Source organism: Geosmithia morbida (genome assembly GCF_012550715.1).
Source record: "Geosmithia morbida isolate 1262 chromosome Unknown scaffold_0, whole genome shotgun sequence".
Taxonomy (NCBI): domain Eukaryota; kingdom Fungi; phylum Ascomycota; class Sordariomycetes; order Hypocreales; family Bionectriaceae; genus Geosmithia; species Geosmithia morbida.
This window is the reverse complement of record NW_023336187.1, coordinates 2,099,822-2,119,649: the sequence shown is the minus strand read 5'-3', so window position 1 is coordinate 2,119,649 and position 19,828 is coordinate 2,099,822. Positions and strand designations below refer to the sequence as shown.

The 19,828-nt window shown below is 56.2% G+C and overlaps 6 protein-coding genes across 6 annotated transcripts in view; 2 read left to right on the top strand and 4 right to left on the bottom strand.

Annotated features, from left to right (window-relative positions):
- GMORB2_0634 (thioredoxin 1) overlaps positions 1-481 on the bottom strand; it is a gene marked incomplete at both ends in the record, with an annotated part of 1,502 nt that extends 1,021 nt beyond the window's left edge. The window contains one exon of the mRNA XM_035462619.1: positions 456-481. Coding sequence (XP_035325549.1) covers positions 456-481 — 26 coding nt within the window. The remainder of the gene's footprint in view (positions 1-455) is intronic.
- Positions 482-1,880: 1,399 nt separating this feature from the next.
- On the bottom strand, positions 1,881-4,505 carry GMORB2_0633 (uncharacterized protein; the record flags this gene model as incomplete). The annotated part of the gene is made up of 1 exon (XM_035462618.1): positions 1,881-4,505. One exon carries the CDS (start codon positions 4,503-4,505, stop codon positions 1,881-1,883), a length of 2,625 nt encoding a protein of 874 aa, XP_035325548.1.
- A 6,829-nt stretch (positions 4,506-11,334) lies between these two features.
- GMORB2_0632 (kinetochore protein Nuf2) lies at positions 11,335-12,796 on the top strand (the record flags this gene model as incomplete). The annotated part of the gene is made up of 2 exons (XM_035462617.1): positions 11,335-12,594; positions 12,662-12,796. The coding sequence occupies 2 exons, from the start codon at positions 11,335-11,337 to the stop codon at positions 12,794-12,796; spliced, it is 1,395 nt and encodes a 464-aa protein (XP_035325547.1).
- A 185-nt stretch (positions 12,797-12,981) lies between these two features.
- GMORB2_0631 (uncharacterized protein) lies at positions 12,982-13,764 on the bottom strand (the record flags this gene model as incomplete). Its single annotated transcript, XM_035462616.1, has 1 exon — positions 12,982-13,764. The coding sequence occupies one exon, from the start codon at positions 13,762-13,764 to the stop codon at positions 12,982-12,984; it is 783 nt and encodes a 260-aa protein (XP_035325546.1).
- A 664-nt stretch (positions 13,765-14,428) lies between these two features.
- GMORB2_0630 (AP-3 complex subunit beta) lies at positions 14,429-16,970 on the top strand (the record flags this gene model as incomplete). The annotated part of the gene is made up of 3 exons (XM_035462615.1): positions 14,429-14,468; positions 14,543-14,685; positions 14,772-16,970. The coding sequence occupies 3 exons, from the start codon at positions 14,429-14,431 to the stop codon at positions 16,968-16,970; spliced, it is 2,382 nt and encodes a 793-aa protein (XP_035325545.1).
- Positions 16,971-17,533: 563 nt separating this feature from the next.
- Positions 17,534-18,903, bottom strand: GMORB2_0629 (3-hydroxyisobutyrate dehydrogenase; the record flags this gene model as incomplete). Its single annotated transcript, XM_035462614.1, has 3 exons — positions 17,534-18,391; positions 18,494-18,667; positions 18,772-18,903. 3 exons carry the CDS (start codon positions 18,901-18,903, stop codon positions 17,534-17,536), a joined length of 1,164 nt encoding a protein of 387 aa, XP_035325544.1.
- Between the last annotated feature and the right edge of the window lie 925 nt (positions 18,904-19,828).

The window sequence follows — 19,828 nt, the reverse complement described above, 5'->3', positions numbered from 1 at the left end:
CTGACGAGAAGCTGCGGATCGAAGGAGTCGTAGAGTGGAGGAGGAGGAAGACATGAGGGGCAGGATTGCTTGGAGGGGGAGGAGAGGGGGGGGGGGCCAGAGAGGGAGAGGGAGAGGGAGATAGAGAGGGAAAAAAAAAAAAAAATTGTATGGAACGAGAGCAGTAGAGTGAATGGCCCAAGTACGGGAGGAGGGACTATGGCGTATGGCGGGGAAGCGGAACTGCGTTAATAATCCACCGTGAAAATTGCGTCACAGGGTGGTCTTGGCTGGATTAGTCATTGACCTAGACCCTGATGATTTGGAAACATTTGCCATCAAAAAGTTGCGCAATTGCCGTCATCTACCCGACACCGGACTTTGTAATCGGGGTTTTATCTGATGAGTCTGCTGGTGATATATAAGGTGAGTTGAGATTCCATATTGAGTAGTATTGATGCTATTCCAAATCTCACCATTCCAAATCTTTCCATGTCGTCATGGTTTTTTTTATCCCTCTTTTTTCTTCTTCTTCTTCTTTCTTTTTACATTCTTTGTTTTCATTTGTTTTCAATCTTCTTTTTTGGGGGTATGAGAAAATAAATTATAGATTATAGAATAACTCTCCAGAGTTGTTATTAATAATACATATCCTATTTTTAAAAATAGAATACTGCAGCATACGATAGTCGTACTCACTACGAACATAGACCAATAATGGGGGAAAAAAAAAACAGACATCGCGTACCCAACCTTTCCTTTGACCGTCTTGCCATCCCTCCAGAATCAAGTAGTAGTAATACTAGCACGCACTGATGTCAGACAGAAGAAGCCTTGCTATATAGATTACACATGGTCAGATCAATAGAGTCTAGCCAAACTCCCGCCGAGTCCAAGGTAGACTTCAATTCAACCATTCCTCTCTTCCTCTCTTCTTCTTTCGTTGGATATATACTAAACGAATTAAGAAAGGATAGGAAATTGAAAAAAAAATATGAAAAATAAAAAAAATGCTTTCAACCTAATTCCTAGTGTATATCGAGGGGAGGCCGGAGGAAAGGGGGGGGGGGTATAAAAAAATCAGAACAACTCAAGAACAAGAGAGGCAGAAAACGAAGAAGAATAAAACAATAGATCCGAAAACCCAATAAAACAGAATCGAAAAGTCCATGATACTCCAAGTGCCTGCCTGCCTACCTTCCTACCTTGCCTTATCATCGAGATGGAGCGTCGAGTGTTGAGTTCCTTGTCATGAAGCCACGAGCCACGAGCCACGAGCCACGAGCCACGAGCCATAAGAATGAGTGAGAGTGTACCGAGAGAGCCATTTTCCGTTTTCCATTTTTTTTATGCTTTTAGTCATTTTCCGGTTTTTTTTTTGTTTTTTGATCCGCATATCAACGCGACCCCGTTTTCCGAGTTTTTTTGGTAGTTTTGGTTTTGACGTTTCTTGTGTATATCAATCGACACAATCCCTTTTTTTTCCCCTTTTTTTGATCTTTTGCTTTCGTTTCAAATTTTTTTGGTTGTTTTTGTAGCATTTCGATTTTTTTTGTGATTTTATCCTCTTTTCCGTGTTTTTTTCTTCTTTTTTTCTTCGTCATGGGATTGTGTCTTTTTTTCTTTGTATTTTGAATTTTTTTTCGTCTTTTGTCGAGTTGGGTGTCGTAGTCGTTTTTTTTTTTTTTTTTTGTTGTGTTTTTTCGTCTCCTTGTGCTGTGTTATATGTGGCTCTGGTGATCCGTACAGCTCATTCAGACTCTCGTGGGAAGCTACTCAAGTGGTGCTCAGGCAAAAAAAAAAAACAAGGAGAGAAAAAGCTCAAGTGCTCAGAGGAAACAATAAAATTGTCGAGAATTATCAGAGGCACACTCTCAACTCGTGCTCGGACGACGCGCAAATCACTTCCTGCCAACAAGTCCGGTATCGACAGAGTTTCGAGGAGTGATGTCCAGCAGCTTGGCGCTTCCGGCGCTAAAGTTGCGGACGTGCCCACCCTTACCCAGGTTGACGCTCCTGGCGCGCTGGATGTCGACGGGCGCAGCGGTAGAGGTGACGGGGGATTCGGTCGTGGCGCTGTCCTCCTCGTCATCGTCTTCATCGTACTGCTCGTCGCCGCCGCCGCCGCCGTCGTCGTCTCCAGACTCGATGTTCAGGAGACCCTCCTGGCTTCGGATGGTGGATCGGTTGTTGCCGTACCTGTCCGGGTGGACGATGTGAGGCCTAGAGCCGCCGACGGCGCCGAGCTTGACGCCGGCATCGCCGGCAAGGCTGCTGCGCTCCTCCTCGTGCTCCTGCTCTTCCCGGACCTCGTCGCCGTCATCGCTGCTGGCACGCCCGCCGATGAGGACGGACGCGTGGCCTTGGTGGTGGGGGGCCAGACGAGCCATGTAGTCGTCGTCTGCGATGCCGAGGTCCTCCTGGGTCGTGCCGGCGGAGTGCTCCTGGTCGATGCGGTTGGCGCGCGCGATGCTCTCCCGCATGGCCGACCGCCTGGCGCTCAGACGTCCGGACAGCCACGAGCCCTCGGAGTCGATCGACGCTAGGGAGATGGAGAGGGACTGCGGCGGCTCCGGGGAGATCTGCTGCGTGCGGGGCGGGATGGCCATCGGCTGCGCGCGGCCGTGGTAGGCGGCGTCCTCGTCGTTGCGGGCCGGCTCGGCTTCCGGCGACTGCATGCGCGAGTCGGGCGGCGAGATGGGGAGCTCGGGCAGGTCCTCGCGGAAGCGGGACTTGGTCCGCAGCCTGGCGCCGTTGCTCGGCCCCCGAGACAGGTACATGCCGCTGGGCGGCTGCGACGGCGGCTCCTGCCCCTTCTTGAGGTCGTCGCTCTGCAGCCTGGCCAGGGCCTGCGCCGGCGTCTGGGGCTGCGCCGCGGCCGACGATGCCTGCATCTCCTCGCGTGACGTGTTGGAGAAGGACGGCGGGCCGCCCGAGCTGCGCCTGTGCCTGCCGCCCCACCGGATGAATGACGAGAGCGAGAAGCGGCCTCGCTTGTCGCTGCTCCACGAGCTGTGCCGCGGCGTCGCCTCCTCGTCGATGACATCGGGGGGCGGTGACATGGCCTTGTCCCTCTCCGAGGCCAGCGTGGATCTCGACTTGGACTTCTTGGAGCGCAATATACCGACCAGGCGCGAGCTCGGCGCCAGCGATGTTGCCGAGTCTTGCGGCTTGGTCGACGCCGTGTCGCCAAGCTCGCCGGGCTCGCCGATCTCGGGGATGACCTCGGGCTCGCGTCGGCTGGGTAGCGGGTCCGAAAGCCGTGACGGTTCGACGGGCCGCTCGTCCTCGGCATCGGCCATATGGATGGACCTATCCGAGTAACGCTTGTCTGACTTGGTCGACTTTACCGACTTCACTGACTTGGTCGACTTTACCGACTGCACTGACTTGTCCGACTTGTCCGACTGCACTGACTTGTCCGACTTGTCCGACTGCACTGACTTGTCCGACTTGTCCGACTTCTCTGACTTCTCCGACGTCGTCACCCTCGTAGAGGCGGGGTCGATGCCCAGTCCGACCAGGTCGCGCCCGGCGACTCCACGCTCGAGGTTCTCGGGAGGCGGCGTTCCGGACTTCCTGGCCTCTTCTGCCTCGGCCTTCTGCTGCTCGGCCTGGCGGGCCAACCTCCTCTCGGCCCTCTCGCGGTCACGCTGGCGCTTCCTCTCGCGCCGCCTGTCCTCGCGCTCCATCAGCTCACGGAGGTCCCTGGCGTTGAGGTCGTCGGCGAGGTAGTCTACCCGCCGGTGCGGCGATGTGTCGTCGTCGACGACGGGTCCCCTCCCAGCCAGGGCCTTGCCCTTGTTCTGGGTGTGCTTCATGGACGCCGTGTAGCGGAGCGTCGGGCGGGGTGCCAGGGAGGCGAGGGCCGAGACCCGGAAGGTCTGGAACTCGGACTCGGAGGACAGGCTCGAGTGTATGGAGCCGGGTAGCGGGAGCGACACGTCGGACGGGGGACGGCCGTAAAAATGGGGCGTCGACTTGATCCTCTTGCTCTCCTTCATCATGGGGCGGCCGGAGGTCCAGTCCTCGGCGGCGGGCCGGACGGGGTCGAATGTGCTCATGGCCCTGACCTCGGCGGCCCTGTCGCGGGCCTCCTGCTTCTTCTTCTTCTTGCTGACGTTCTTGGGTCTGTCTGGTCGCCTGCTGGCCTGGTTGTGATAGAGGGTGGGGGTTCGATCCCAGACGTCGCCTCGCGGCCGTCCCTCCCGAGCGCCGTGGCTTGGGTTCTGGCCATGCCGTTGGGGAGAGGGATATCGGCCGCGGCTGTTGTCCGCACCCAGGTCATCTTGCCGGCCCGGGGAGAAGCTGTAGGCGCGCTGTCGTCGCTGCAGCTTGGCAGGCTCGGTACGCTGCTTCTTCTTCTGCTTCCTCGGTGCGGCGGAGACGGCGGCGGTCGTCGACGAGGATGTGCCGCCGGCGCTTTCCGTCTGGCTCCTCGCAGGAGGGCCCTCGGCATCGGACAGGGCGGCTCCGCTGCGAGAGCGTTTCCGATCGCTCCTGCGGCGAAAGGGCCACATTGCCATGCTGGTGGCGGACGGCGTGGTATCCCGTTCCCAATCTCTGATCAGAGACGAGGTACACAGAAACAAGGCCGAGACCGCTACTGGAGTAATTCTTGGTCAATCTTGCTCGTCAGGATGCGACTGGAAAGAGCAGGCATTGTGGTGTATGCGTGCGTGCGTGCGTGCGTGCGTTTGCCGGTCGCCTTGTTCGTGCGGGATGTTTTGTATCGGACAAGGTTGATTGGTGACGAGGGGACAGAATGGGTCAAGACCTCATCATGCCTCGAAGCAGCATGGGCAGCAGTGACGGGGGGGGGGCCGAACAAGGCGTCGGGACGGTTGATTTCAATGTTGTTGTCGATGACTCGGGCCAAGCGGGTTGCGCGTTGCCACGGCTCGACTGGAATGCTGAGGCTGTAGTCGTCTGGCGGCTCTCGTGCGTTTACTCTCGTATGTAATACTCTCGTATGTAATAATCAGCAGGGCGGTTGGGTTATTATTATGTAGGTAGATCGACCAGGTAGACTTGTCAGGAGGAAGACGGAAGAGAGGAAAGGAAAAAGGAAAAAAAAAAGAAGGAATTAGACAAGGCCAGCCTCGGTCGTCTGGAGGATATCGATTTCGTAGTATCAGAAGGGAGAGAGCGAGAGAGACGAAGATGAGCAAGACAGAGGGAGGAGGAAAAAACGAGGTTCAGCCGAACGGTTGGGCGTCCAGGGCAAAGAGGCGGGTGGTGGTGGGTGGCGTGGGAGAGAGACTCAGAGATGGGAGGAGAGAGAGCTAGAGGGAGACGGAGGAGGGCGCTTGACCGGTACGGTACAGTGGGTGGGTGAGCCGCCTGTACGAGTACGGAGGGTAAAGTACAAGGTACAAGGGAGGGGGCGAGCGAGAGAGAGAGAGACTAAGAGGGAGACCGAGAGGGAGAGGGAGAGAGAGAGAGAGAGGGAGAGAGAAAGAGAGAGAGAGAGAGAGAAAAAGTGTGGGACGGTGGGGATGGGGACCACCATTAGTCGGACGGTTTGACCAGGACGGGCGGATGGATTGTTGCTGTGCTGTTATTTACGGTAGCAGTGATACGGAGTACGGAGCAGGCAGTAGGTAGCAAAGCAGCACTAGGTGCTAACGGTGTGGCGGATGCTGGTGGCAGAGAGGTCCACGGTACAGATCCGTACTCCGTATCTTCCCTCTTCACACAGTCTGGTCTTGACGGTGTAATCCGTAATCTGTACATCCACTGCAGTACCTACCAGGGTCCGCAAGGGGAAGGGGTGGTCCGGCCAATAAGCCGGCGCTGCCCATCTCCTGCCATCCCAATTCAAGTATCATCGTCATCGTCGCTACATGCATGTACGGGCTTATACAGGTGCTCGAAAAAACTCTGTCGTAGGTGTGCGTGTCTCTCTGGTCTCTCTCCCTGCACTGGGTATTAATCTGTATGGGGTAACCGGCTCCGAATTGTTCTCAGCACAGGCAGGCCTCCCCTGGTCATCACGCCCTGGCCTGTCTGGCAGTGGCCGGTGGGCCCCCGGTCCATGGGGATCCATCACGGCAGTCAGCCACGCCTGTCGACTTCCAGGCTCTACCCGTACGGGCACTGCAGCAGCGCTGTAACCGGGGGGTGGTACGTGTGCGCCGCGCTGTAGTCTGTATCAGTCGGTAGCTGTATCCGTACAGATTAGAGCGCTCGGAAAATCAAGGCTGGCAGGGTCAGGAGCAACGGATACAGGCCAGCTGCATCACCTAACCCGCCCATGCATGTATCGTCCCATCACCCGTAGCCTGTAGGAGTATCTACCACCCGTACGGGCATAGATTGTATCCGCAGCACGACCTGTACTCGTAGCGGTGCGGCGCGGATGGAGGAGGAGCGTGGGAGGCCACGTACCGCGCACGGCCCACCGTACCCTTCCTCTCTGCTCAGTGCTATCGGCGTGCGTGCGGAGCGTGAGCCGCGCGTGCAGAGAGCGATGAGCGTAGGGAGCATGGGCGTTACGGGCCTGCGCGTACGGAGTACGGAGTGCAGAGCACAGATTGTATAGTACATGTACGGACGACGTGGTGGACGTCTAGGCTGTCTGCCCGTGCCTTGCACCATGCATCAGGGTATCAGCATAGCAGCAGAGCACAGCGCATGGTGATGTGTGTGCGTGCGGGTGGCCCGGGGGTGTGTGTGCCCTGCTCGCTAGTCTGCTCTGCTGGAAGATCAGCGCCATCGATGGTCGTAGACGATTGGTGGATTTCCCGTCAGTTGTTATCCCTGGCCCTCGTGACTGGTGGTGATGTTACCAACATGTCTCTCTATGGAGATGAATCGATACCGATAATACCATTCGATGCCGATCATGTTCAATCAGGAGACGGAGAGACGGAGAGACGGAGAGACGGAGAGACGGAGAGATGGAGAGACAGAGAAGAGAGAGAGAGCGATAGACATCTGCAACGTCGAGTGGAGGGCACCGACCATCTCGACAACTTGGCGCGCGCCGTCTATCCGCCGTACCAGCTACGACTTCATACGAGTGGTGGCGCTGACCAAGTATCCTGTACCGGGGTTTAAGTACTCGCATCGCACCGTACCCCACCCCACCTCACCTCACTCACCCATCCGTACTCGACCTAAGACTTTGGGACTTGGGTCTAGAATACTCGTATACTCGTACTGCTCGTAGGGGACATGGCCTGCAGGACGGCCTGTGAGTGCCTGTACATGTACTCCGTACAGGCATGGTATGGTCCCGACAGGTGCTCAGCGCTCAGTGCTCAGTGTCCGGATGGTCTTGGATCGGTATCACGACAACTGCTGTGTCGATCGGCAGAAAAAAAAAACCCAAAAGAAAAAAAAAAGAAGAAGAAAAAGAAAAGAAAGAAGGAAGAAAGGCAAAGAAATCCATTGACAACTGACCGGGGTGGCCGGTATTACGGGTATCGATTTACTCGTAGGCTGCGCCGATACGGGTAAGCAAGTGAAGTATTGTTACCTATTATATTACGAGTATTGATATGTACGAGTAGGTGCCCCCCCCCCCTGGCCCTTGCCGTTCGACCCCATCCCGTCAAGGACTCGAGGCTTCATGACTGCTTCAGAGTTCCTCCATCGTCTCGTCCAGCTGCGTGATATCAGCCTCGTTGACATCACCAGAGCCACGAGTTACACGCGTACGACGTATTCGCTGCTGCCGATGCTTGGATACCACATCACTAGCGGTCTCTGCGGACTGCTATCGCGTAGCTGCTGTCACTAGCCGCTGCTGCTAGCTATGCCAATATCCGACCTTCGCGTATACACTTGTCGTCTCCACGCTGCGGATCGAGTCAGCCCATCCGCTCCTCCGCTGCCCACACAGCCCCCCCCCTTTCTGACGGGCCGCTTCTCTGGCCTTGGGGACCTTCCCTTGGGGGGTTTGGTGGTAGAGGCATCAAGGTTGGGTAGTGATATCACCGGCAGACGCCAGCACGCACGCGCGATCGTCACGCACTCTAAAGGGGTCATGGTATCCCATCTTTCCTTCCTCCTCCTCTCTTCTTCTCTCCTTTTATTTTTTATATTTTTTTTATAATTTTTTTTTTTTTTGCCTCAATCTCTTGACTCTCGACTCTCGACGCCTGACTCTCGACTCTTGTACGAGTAATAATCAACTAGCCGTGATGTGTGTCGCTTCGCGTGTTGCGTAACTGGTATCCGCTGCGGGGCTATCGGACAAGGTCTTGACTCCATCCAGTCTTGGCTCCACGTCTTGACTCCAGTCTTGAAGAGGAAGACCGAACGGAAAAAAAAAAAAAGTCTCTTGCATATAATCTGTAACCTGTACAGACTATATAGAATGGAGTCTTCTCTTTCAGTCTACGACGCAGAGAGTCGTGATGTTATATGCCCTGTTTCGGTAACCCTTGCTCACTTCATCACCTTCTGCTTCTATTCTACGACTCTACGAGTATAGTAGGTACTGATACTCAGCTCCCGATCCTCGCTTTTTTTCTTTTCTCTTCTCTTCTTTTCTTTTTTTTTCTCTTCCTTCTTTTTTTTTCTTTTTCAAAAATACAATCAAGTTGCATCGCAGACAAATCAGAGACCTTGTTGAGACAAAATCTCCTCTAGAACGGGAGGGGTGTCACACACCACACACACACACACACACACACACACACACCTGCGGTTACACCATCTGAAGATCCAGGTACAGAAACGGCGGTAATGTATTCATTTTAAAATGATGTTGAGAACAAACAGACAAACAAACAGACCAGCCATCGGTTGATCACCCTGCAATCTCAATCGGGATGTTGGTCTGACACCAATAACAAACCATTTGGGAAGTCGCGTGATGGAGGGTGACGGGGGAGCGCAACCGAGAGGGCTCTCTCTTCTCCCTCCTTCTCTCTCTCTACTCTCTTCTCGGACAAGCTGCGTGTGGCTACATGTACCGAAAAGACTATGCATATATCTATGCACACAGTGCAAGGTGCATTGACATTTATGCAACCGTCTTCGTATTGTCTTGGGAAATATTGGGATTGTCCTTGTTTTTCCTCCTTCTTCTTTCTTCTTTCCTTTTACCTCTTCTTCCTTGTTCCTCGTTGGCTGCGGGGCGTAACAATACTCTCCTCCGCCAGGTGAGGAGAAGGAACAGAAACCAGCCGCATCAGTACTCGCAATCTGTAGATCGATACTACGCAGGTCATAGCAATGCTGTATTGGTATCACTCTGTAATGATACTATCACCGCTACTATTATTACCCCGTATGCAATATCGATATAACGGATGGGCGTCCTGTCAGTATTAGCAAGTTGCATGTGGGGAATTCGATGCTCTGCAGCTATGACTAAGCCTATCCGTCTGTCACCTGCCGAGACGCCGTCGACAGGAAAGGTCTTTGAACATTACGAGTACGCGCAGCATCCTTCATTCTGTACTGTACCTCCCGCCATATCGACGATGAACTGCGAGTACGTACGATACGAGAACAGTAATATGCGGCCTGCAGCCTTGTCCCTCTCGGTTCCTCTCGGTTCCTCTCGGTCCCTCCCGCAAATGTACGTGTGCTATCACTCGTAGGCGACGAGTCGACACGTTTCTGTGCAGTCTTGGCAGTGCTGCCAACGGGTATAGCCGCATGGATTGAAACATGACCAACAGCAGTATCTATCCGTGTCCCTCCAATGCTCCTCTCTCTCTCTCTCTCTCTCTCTCTCTTTCCCTCTCCCTCTATTTCCCCCCCTTACCCCTCTCTCTCTCTCTCAAAACGCCAAAGCCTATACTACGCCCGCCACTATAATAACACTTTCCTTGATAACTATTATGACATGATCTGCCACTGCGACCGTGCCAAGGATTTTTGAGCTAAAAAAAAAAGTCGATGCATAATAATGATGTTAAAAATATCCTCCGACTGCTATTATCGGCGGAGCGATAGTCCAGTCGATGATGCAATGGACTCGTCAAGCCCTGCGGGCACACATACGAGGTCAAATATTGGCAAAGCTGGCTGGTGGGTGTGGCGCAGAGTCAGACAGGAGGCAAGTTGCAACCGAGATGCGATACTCGTGGAGATAGCAATGCTACCATCTGAAAAAAATCCATCCCTCGTAACAGCATGTTTTCTCTCTTCCTTGGCAGTCATGGCACTCGGCCACTCCATCGCATACATCCCCTGCGCGCTCGAACACGTCCTCGCAGATGTCGCATGACGGAACGTATCACGAGAAGAGAAGATGTGCCCATCACCTTGGCACTCTCGACACATGTCCGCCTCGCCAATATCGCGGTGCCGACAAGGGATTGCTCGTAATGCTTCGACGTTGGATCCCTGAAGCTGGAGGTATGGTGAGGGGTCGGGCGAAAGTGTCCTCATCTCTTTACCGTATCCTACACCTCAATCGGCAGACCATCAGCAGAGAGCAGCAGATGTCGAGATGCCATCGAACTGCGCACGTGGTCCGCAGGTACCGGGCGGAGCACAGAATGAAACAAAGAAACCGGGACTCAGCATCCTCTAGCAATCGACTTCCGACCCGCCACGCTGATAGATGGACGGGGCAACACCCAACTTGGCTGCGTGACAGGACTGTGGGTGTGGGTGCCGTGTCCGAGAGCTCGCTGCCTGTGCTTGTACGTGCATGTATGCAGCCTGCTCCCTTCTCACTCTCCGGTCTACTCCTGCTTTCCTCCGACAAGGAGCATCGGCCGGGAGCACAGAGGATTGAAGCTCAACTGTCGAGGCACTCGCTTTTGCTTTCTCCTACCACACCCCCAACACCCGCGCTTCCCCGCAGTTCCTCATCAGGAGTCAGTGCCATGAGGTGAGAGTTGCACAGGTCCGGGACTCCTGTCGGCATGGACCGCGTGTGCCGAGCGGGCATCTGAAAAGGCTACCCGCCATTCAGAAGTGGTGTGTAATGTTCCAGCTCGTCATCTTGGTGAGATCAATCATGAAACCGAGAGAAGCTGTGTATTACGCTGGGTATCATGTACGTGTAAGACTTCGTATGAGTCGTGGTCGGTTTCTTGAACCCACGTCTTGCTATGCACGCTGGACAGCTGAGCGAGAATCAGGTCCCGGTACAGGCCTGATGGAAATGCAAGGTCGAGAACAAAGAGCAACGGTATAGTAGAATGCACCTTTGTTTCAACGTACTTGTTTCAACGTACTTCGACGTGTGTTTGGAAGAATATCACGTGACCCCACTCTCTAGATCCCTGCGGCAACGCGCCTTGGTGTTTACAGTGACCAACCCATTTGTAGCCATCAACGCGCTGCAGCTGACTGCACGCAACCCAGCAGGTCGACACATCTTGCCGCGACAACGACAACGCCACCGCCACCACCAAAGAGATGGCATACAACCCGAGAATGAGCATCATACCGAGCGCGCAGCAAAGCGGGCAGTCGCGGACACGAAAGAAGGAGGTGGAAGCCGACGAGTTCATGCGGCTCTCGGACCGGGAGATTGTCGGGTGCATCACCGACATTGGCATCACCTTCACGGTGGCGGACCTGCAGAAGCCGAACCCGGCGCATGTGCAGCAGATATTCGAGTGGTTCGCAGAGCTCCTCCTGAACGCGACGCGGGAGACGGTGGAGCCTCCGATGCGGTCGGCGGCCGAGGAGGTTTGCGGGGAGTTTGCGGACGTGATCCCGCCGGACACGCGGAATCTGATGGGCTTCTACTCGTCGCTGCGGCGGCTGCTGTTCGAGTGCGGCATCACCGACTTCAGCTTCAACGATCTGTACCGACCGACGTACGAGCGGCTGGTCAAGATCTTCTCGTACCTGATCAACTTCGTGCGCTTCCGCGAGTCGCAGACGCACGTCATCGACGAGCACTACAACCGGGCCGAGGGCACCAAGTCGCGGATCGAGGCGCTGTACAGCGACAACCAGGAGAGCGAGGAGCGGCTAGCGGCGCTGCACCGCAACCGCAGCGCCATGGAGGCCCAGGTGCGCGAGAAGACGATGCGTAACGAGGAGCTCAAGAAGCAGCTGCTCGACCTGCGGCGCAGCCAGGAGAAGGTGGCCGCCCGCCTCGACGAGGCCAAGCAGCGCAAGGGTGATCTCACCGCCGCCCTCGAGCAGCGGACCCACGAAAAGATCATGCTCAAGCAGGACAGCAACAAGCTGAGACCCTACATGCTCGAGAGCCCCTCCAGGCTGCAGGACCAGCTCGCCGAGCTGCGCGACATGCTCAGCAACGACAAGTCCCACATCGACTCCCTCGACCGCAGGGCCCGCGCCCTCCAGACCTCGACTGACTCCTTCTCCGTCGTCTCCGCCGACGTCGCCGCCTGCATCAAGATCCTCGACGAGGTCGCCGCCGAGCTCGCCAAGGAGGAGGAAGAGATGGCCCGCAACTCCCGCCAGAGGGACGCCCTCACCGAGCGCGGCAACAACGCCCGCGAGGTCGAGCGCGCCGAGACCATGCTCAGGCGCCAGCTCGCCAAGTGGTCCGAGCGCACGGATCGTCTGCGCGACCAGAGCGCCCAGAAGGCGCAGGAGGCCAAGGACAAGATGCACGAGCTCAGGGCCCAGCACAAGGCCCTCACCGAGGAGCATGCCGAGAATGCAAAGGAGATGGAGGTTCGGAGGGTCAGGATCGAACAGACGGAGAAGAAGGTAAGAATGACTACTGCTCCCCACTCAGGTGGGGAGAGAGAGAGAGAGAGAGGATAATGCTAACCAGCCGGCCAATGACCAGATGCTCGATCTCAAGGAAAACATCGAAAACGAAGTACACAGCGCCTACGAGGAGTATCAAAAGATGGAGGCTCACATAAAACTGTACATGAATGAGATGGAGCAAAACATTTCATCATGAGAGGCGAGCTCTGGTCTTCTCGTTTACCTTTTCTTCTTCTCGTACATGGGTGATGATATGAAGGACGTCTGACACATGGGCATAACGGTGATTGATGATTACGGGAAAATAACGATACCAACGGCGTTGACAGGATAATGCATCAATAATGAATATTTCGGTCCCTAGACCTCTCTCCTTATATATCACACGTGCTGTGCTCCGTCATCGGCGCCCGGTGGTGGTTGCGTTCCATGCTTCGACCCCACGTCGTCGGCAGCAGTATCCTGCGATCCTCCCTCTTCTCCTGGCTCGAGATCAAACCACCGACCCAGGATGCTGGCCACGTCGACGGTCCGCCCGATCCAGTCACCTGTATCATCCCTCCTCCTCGCGCCATTCAGCAGCGGGACCTCCTCCCGCAGGAACTGGTCCAGCGTTTCGAAGGCATACTCCCCACCGCCCCCGCCCCCGCGTGGCTCCACGACGGCAGCTCTGAAGCCGGTCCGGGCAGCGGCCTCGACGAGTGTGGCCGCCGTGGCCGCTATGCCCTGGGCCGACCACTCGCTCGTCAGGCGGTGTATCTCGAGGAAGGCATAGACAAGCAGCAGAGGGTGACGATGAAGACGCCGACCTCCCCTGCTGCTGTGGGTCGCTGGCGGAGGATCCGGCACGATACCCCTGTGACTGTGACGGTCGGAAAAGGTAGCCAGGTAGGCGCGGAGATGGGTGGGGGTCGGAGCGAAGACGAGGCGGATGTGGCGAGACACGGCTGTCTGGATGAGCGTCTTGGGGAGGATCTCGTCGCTATGCTGCCGCACCCTCGGGCCGACCTCGAGGGCCAGGGCGTCCAGGAAGGGCTGCCTCGGCGAAGCGACGACGACAGTCGTCGGGTGCCGATGATGGTTGATGATGTGGATTAAGAGCTCGGCTGGCGTCACGGGGGAAAGGACCTGTGGGGCTGGCGGGACCAGTTCGGTGCTGGGCATCTTCGCATCGTCATCCCATGAGGTTCTCTCATTTTGACCAATTCATTCTGTGTGCACTGGTGATGGTGATGGTGACGATGATGATGGTGTTGTCGTTGTCGTTGTCGTTGTTGTTGTTGTTGTTGTTGTTGTTGTTGTTGTTGTTGTTGAATACCGGAGAGGGTTCAGAGTGTCGCAGTCCTGAGGCCCTAAAATGGTGACCCCTAGGGTAACCCCCCCTCCCCCCCCCCAACCGTACAGTGAGTGTGAGTGTTATTGGTGATCGGCCTCAGAATCATCGATCATGGCTCTTATCATGTAATGATATACGTGTCAAGACGTGCTAGGAGTAAAGGACGCCTGCCACCCAGCATTGTAGCAAGGGAACAAACATTGCATGTAAATTTTCTCGTTATAGCATTTCAAGCCAAGGGAGGAGGAGGAGACATTTGATAGAAGTTCAAAGGTGAGGGAGGTTTGGACTGTCCAGGTGGAGGAAATACATACCCTAAACTTCGACGCTATTGGGCTCCCAAAGGCTGCACGTCATTCCCGGCCACCAATCCTGGATATCCGTCATCCTCTCACCAGCCATCGCCGACCAACTAACACAACAGCACCAAAACTTCTTCGACCAAGTACCAAACTGCCTCCGCCCTCGGGGGGCCCAGCCGGAGCTTTCACCATGGAGTCCGTCGCCAAGATCTCGAGTCTCATGGAGACGGGTAAGCTCTTCTGACATACACCAAACCCTCTCCGGGACCAGTGCTGATTTGTCTCGGAACCTGCTCATCGTCAGCGAGAGAGCTCACCCTCGATGCTGCCCAGGCGACGCGCAATATGCGTACGAGCTCACGGCCCATGGATCGAAACCAGATGCGGAAGCTTCTCGACAGTAGGAATGAAAGGGAGGTACTCGAGGGGCTGCGGCGCGTGATGTCGGTATGTGCTCTACCCGCCCTGCGCTGTCCTGGTCCTGGCCCTCTTGCATGGTTGTTTTAGTGCTGAAAAAGAAATCACGACGACAGATGATGTACAAGAACCAGAAGACACTCCCCTTCTTCTCAAACGTGGTCAAAAACGTCGCCTCGCCCAACCTTGACATCAAGAAACTCGTCTACATCTATCTGATCCGCCATGCCGAGCAGGAGCCCGACCTGGCCCTGTTGTCCATCAACACGATACAGAAATCCCTCTCCGACTCGAACCCCCAGGTGCGCGCCCTCGCCCTCAAGACCATGTCGGGCATCCGCGTCCCCGTCATCAGCCAGATCGTCTCCCTGGCCATCAAGAAGGGCTCCGTCGACCTCAGCCCCCACGTCCGCAAGGCCGCCGCCCTGGCCATACCCAAGTGCTACCGTCTCGACCCCAGCCAGGAGCCCCAGCTCGTCGAATACCTGGCTACCCTCATCGGCGACAAGCAGTACTACGTGGCCGGCGCCGCCGCCTCGGCCTTCCTCGAGATCTGCCCCACCCGCATCGACCTGATACACAAGCACTACCGCGGCTTGGCTCGCAAGATTGTCGACATGGATGAGTGGAGCCAGCTGTCCCTGATGAGGCTCATGTCCTACTACGCGCGGAGCTGCTTCCCTCGGCCACAGACGGACACGACGACGGAGGCCAGTGGCGGCTCCGCCAAGGAGAGCATAGACGACTTTTACGGCCAAGCTGCTGCTGCCGCCGGCTCGGGTGCCTCGCCGTCGTCGCTGGACCCTGACCTAGTCCTCCTGCTCAACGGGATCCAGCCACTACTCCAGAGCCGCAACTCGGCCGTCGTCGTCGCCGTGGTCAGATGTTACGTGGAGATTGGCACGCCCGAGTATGTTAGGCACGCCGTTGGCCCGCTGGTGGCGCTGCTTCGAAGCGCCCCCGACATCCAGCAGGTGGCCCTGTACAACATTGTGTCGGTGTGTCTGATGCGGCCCAAGGACTTTGTCAGGTACGCCAGCCACTTCTTGGTGCGGGCAACGGACGCCGAGCCCGTGTGGGAGCTCAAGCTAGAGGTGTTGGCCATCATCTTTCCACACAGTCCGCTGCACGTCAAGAGTCTGATCCTCAAGGAGCTGGAACACTTCTCACAGGGGACCGACAAGGCTCTGGTGCGGGAGGCAGTGCGTGCCATCGGCCGCTGCGCCCAGTCGGATTCCAAGACGGCTCCCCGCTGCCTACGGCTCCTCCTGGGTCAGATCACCAGCCTCGACGGTACCCTGGCGGCCGAATCGCTGACTGTCATCCGGCACCTAATCCAGCAGGACGCCGAGGGTCACGTCGGCACCGTGGTACGCCTGGCCAGGAACCTCGACTCGGCCACGGATCCGCAGGCCCGCGCCACCATCATCTGGCTCGTGGGTGAGTTCTCAGGCATGAATGGCGAGGACAACATCGCCCCGGACGTTCTGCGTATTCTTCTCAAGGGATTCGCCAACGAGTCCGAGGCGGCCAAGCAGCAGATCCTTCTCCTGGCCGCCAAGGTGTACCTTCATTACGTGAACCGTAAAGAGGAGGCAAAGGGCAACAGGAAACGGGAAGAGAGAGAGGAGGCTCAGGATGACGTTGATGGCGAGCTCTCCTCGCAGCAGAAGGACAACGATGAGATCGACGACGAACACCCCGTCGCCCGTCTATGGGAGTATGTACTTCTGCTCGTCCGCTACGACACGTCGTACGACCTGCGCGACCGCGCGAGGATGTACCGCGCCCTCCTGGCTGTCCCGCAGCTCGCCACGCTCATGCTGCTGGCGCCGAAACCGGCACCCCAAGCCCCCAGCCCGTCCGAGTCGCGCAGGGGCTTCCTCCTGGGATCATCTACCCTTGTGCTCGGCGGCGGCGGCGGCCTCCATGGCATCCCCGGATACCAACCGCTGCCCGACTGGGTAAGACCAGGCCAGGAGCCCGACCCCAGGCTGCGCGATTCAGAACAGCACCTCAACACTGCTAGGTACGGCGACAACGGCGACAGCGGCAGCAGCAGAGTTGCCACTCCGGCAGGTGAGATGCTCGATGATGCTGCCAGGAGCCACCCCATGAAGGCGAATGGATCGTCTCAGGGAGAAGGCGTGGGTACCAAGACGTTAGACGACTGGCTGGCAGAGGAAGAGGAGGAGGAGAGCGAAGAGACGGAAGAGGAAGAAGAAGAAGGAGAGAGCGAGGAGGAGAGTGAAGAGGAAAGTGAGGAAGAGGAGAGTAGCGATGACGAAGAGGGTGACAGGCTGGTCAAATCGTAGGGCATGATGCTGCCAATAGCATGTACGGGGCATTGAAAAAAAAAGAGTATTAGAGGAAAGTTATAATGCATATATAATTACGATCTATAACAAGACTAGCCTGATATCCGGATGGCAGATGTCAGAAACCTGAGTATTTTTTTTTTGTAACAAAGAAACGATGAAGTGTGTGGTTCTATGAAAAGCGGCAGACTAAAAAAGGAAAGAAGAAGAGAAGAAAAAAAAAGAAAAAAAAAAACTACACTCCATCATCCAGGTCCCCGCTCTCTCAGGTACTACCCTCCAATGTTGAGGGTATCGACACGCGAGACCAGCGGCGTGGCCTTGGAGACTCTGGTTCTGCGTCGTCAGCTGCCCCGGCGGTAGAAGCACCGGCACCAGCGGCAGCAGAACTGGCCTTGTACCGGGGAGAGATGCTCATCTGGGGGTAGATGACGTCTCGACAGTAAGCCATGAGTTCCTTTCCCCCCTTTTTTTCTCTCCCCTTCTTTTTTCTTTTATCTTCTTTCCAGTACCAGAACACGTCCGAGAACACGTCCGAGAGGCAGCACTTGCCTAGCTTTCTATTCCCTCCCCCCCAGATACCTGTACACGACGGAAAAGTCCCTCCCGGCGCACCTCTGGTCCTCCTCCGCCTCGGCATACACCCGACCGGCCGCGTCGGCCAGCACCATCCTGGCCCCGGCCTCCTCGGCGGCGGCGACGGCCAACCTCAGGTCCTTGCGCATGAGCGAGAGGCCGAACCCGCCCGCGTAGTCCCTGGACGCCGGGGAGCCCCCGACCACCCCGCCGACGGGGTTGTTCACCTCGCTGGGCCAGCAGCGGCCCGTGCTGGCGTTGATGACGCCGGCCAGCGTGGCCGGGTCGAGACCCCACCTCACGCCTAGGTTCATGGCCTCGGCCGTGGCGATGTTGTTCACGGCCAGGAGGTAGTTGTTGGCCAGCTTGGCCGAGAGTCCCGTCCCCTGCGCGCCGCAGTGGAGGACCCTGCTTCCCATGAGGAGGAGGGTGGCCACCACGTGATCCGTCAGACTAGCTGCTGCCGCCGCTGCCACCGCTGCCGGTCCTACCCCCGCCTCTGCTGTGCCTGTCTCTGCCGTGCTTGTCTCTGCCGTGCTGTCTGCCCCTCTCGTGGTCGTCTCTGCCGAGGCTGTTGACGTACCTGCAGTCTTGGGCATTCCCAGCATAAACGTCAGAGTCCCGGCCGTGGCACCCACCACACCGCCCGACATGGGCGCGTCGACGAATGTACCCTGCCCAGCAGCGGATACCAACCTGGCCACCGAGCGAGACGTGGAAGGGTCGATGGTCGAGCAGTCTATCACGACGCGGTCGGACGATGCTGCCGCACCTTCCTCCACTATCGATTCGTACACGGCCCGTACGTGCTGCGGTTCGGGGAGACAGCTGATCACTGTGGACTGTCGAGATGTCAGAAAGACCGAGTTTTGAAAAACAAGACAAGACAAAAAACCTCCCATATATATATATTTATATATATATGCATAAAAAAAAAAACTGACCGCTTCCTTGAACGCATCAGACACATTCCCCGCCAACTGCAGTTCTGCCCCCCCCGATTCAGAAGCCTGGGTATCCGCCTCGAGACGGCTCATGGCGTCCTTGTTCACGTCGAATATCGTCAGGGTGTCTGTGGGTGGTAGCTTAGACTGTAGATTCCTGGCCATCTGGTAGCCCTGTGTGCTGGTGTTAGGTCTCGTCCAGGATCGTGCCGAGAGAAGGGGAGAGAGGGAGGGGGGAGGAGAGAGAAGGAAGAATCAGGGTGAGAGTAAGAGTATACCATCTGTCCCAGTCCGATAAAGGCGTAATCATCCCGTCGTCTGGCCGTCGTGGCAAAGCCTCTGCATACGAGACGTCTGGTCGCCAGAGCGGGTCGTATCCTGTGCAGTCCTTGCATGGCCGATACTGACATGGTTCGAGTCGTCTCTGCTGTTGTATTTTCAATGCTACCGGTAGCAGTGCAGTGGTCTCGACAGGGTAATGGGCAGTACTCGTGAGAAGAATCGAGTTCGAGAGCAGAGCTGTGCCGGGGGAGGGGGGGGAGACCACACCCTGTCTCGTCGTCGACCCTGCCGAGAGCCGGCCATTACCGACGGAGGCCATGGAGGGAGAGGGGGGAGGGGAGAGGAGAGGGGGGGGGGTGACGGCATACTACTGGGAAATGCCATGTCAGTCTATGGGAAACATTGGCCTACCAATCAATAGTCCATCACTTCCGGCTACTACTACTACTACTACTGACAAGTATAAAGTATCGAGTATCGGTATCAGCATGGATTGCACAGCACAGATGACAGTATTGACTATAAAAGGTATAGCATGACCATTATGCCACTGCCCCCATCCTCTCTCTCTTTAGCTCCCCCGCTTCTCCACGGCGGGGGTGGATCTTGCCTTATGCCGAGATCCACGGCCCGATTCTCTACGTGATTCGTCAAGACCCTTCAAGATCACCATCTATACACCAATCGATATTGGGATATTACTCTTATAACACTATATATTCCTCATCTCCCAACGATTCGATTCTCGATAAAGAATGGTCAGGATGACGCTGAACTTGTGTCGGGAAGAAAAGAAGCCCCCCCCCCCCCCCCCCCCCCCCGCCCCGCCCAAGAAGAAAAAGAGGTCGTCAAAGTCATGAGTTGGTAAGAGGTAAACAACCTCGGAGGGGGAAAGAAAGGAAGAGAAGCGAGAAGCACCCGTGCAAGAGAGGTAAGAGGGGTGGCTATTTTTTTTTAATAAAAAAAAGAAATATAATTTAGAAAGTGATAAAGGGGATAAATAACAATAAACACGTGCTGGGTATGTCCAAACATCCAGAGTAATCAAACGTG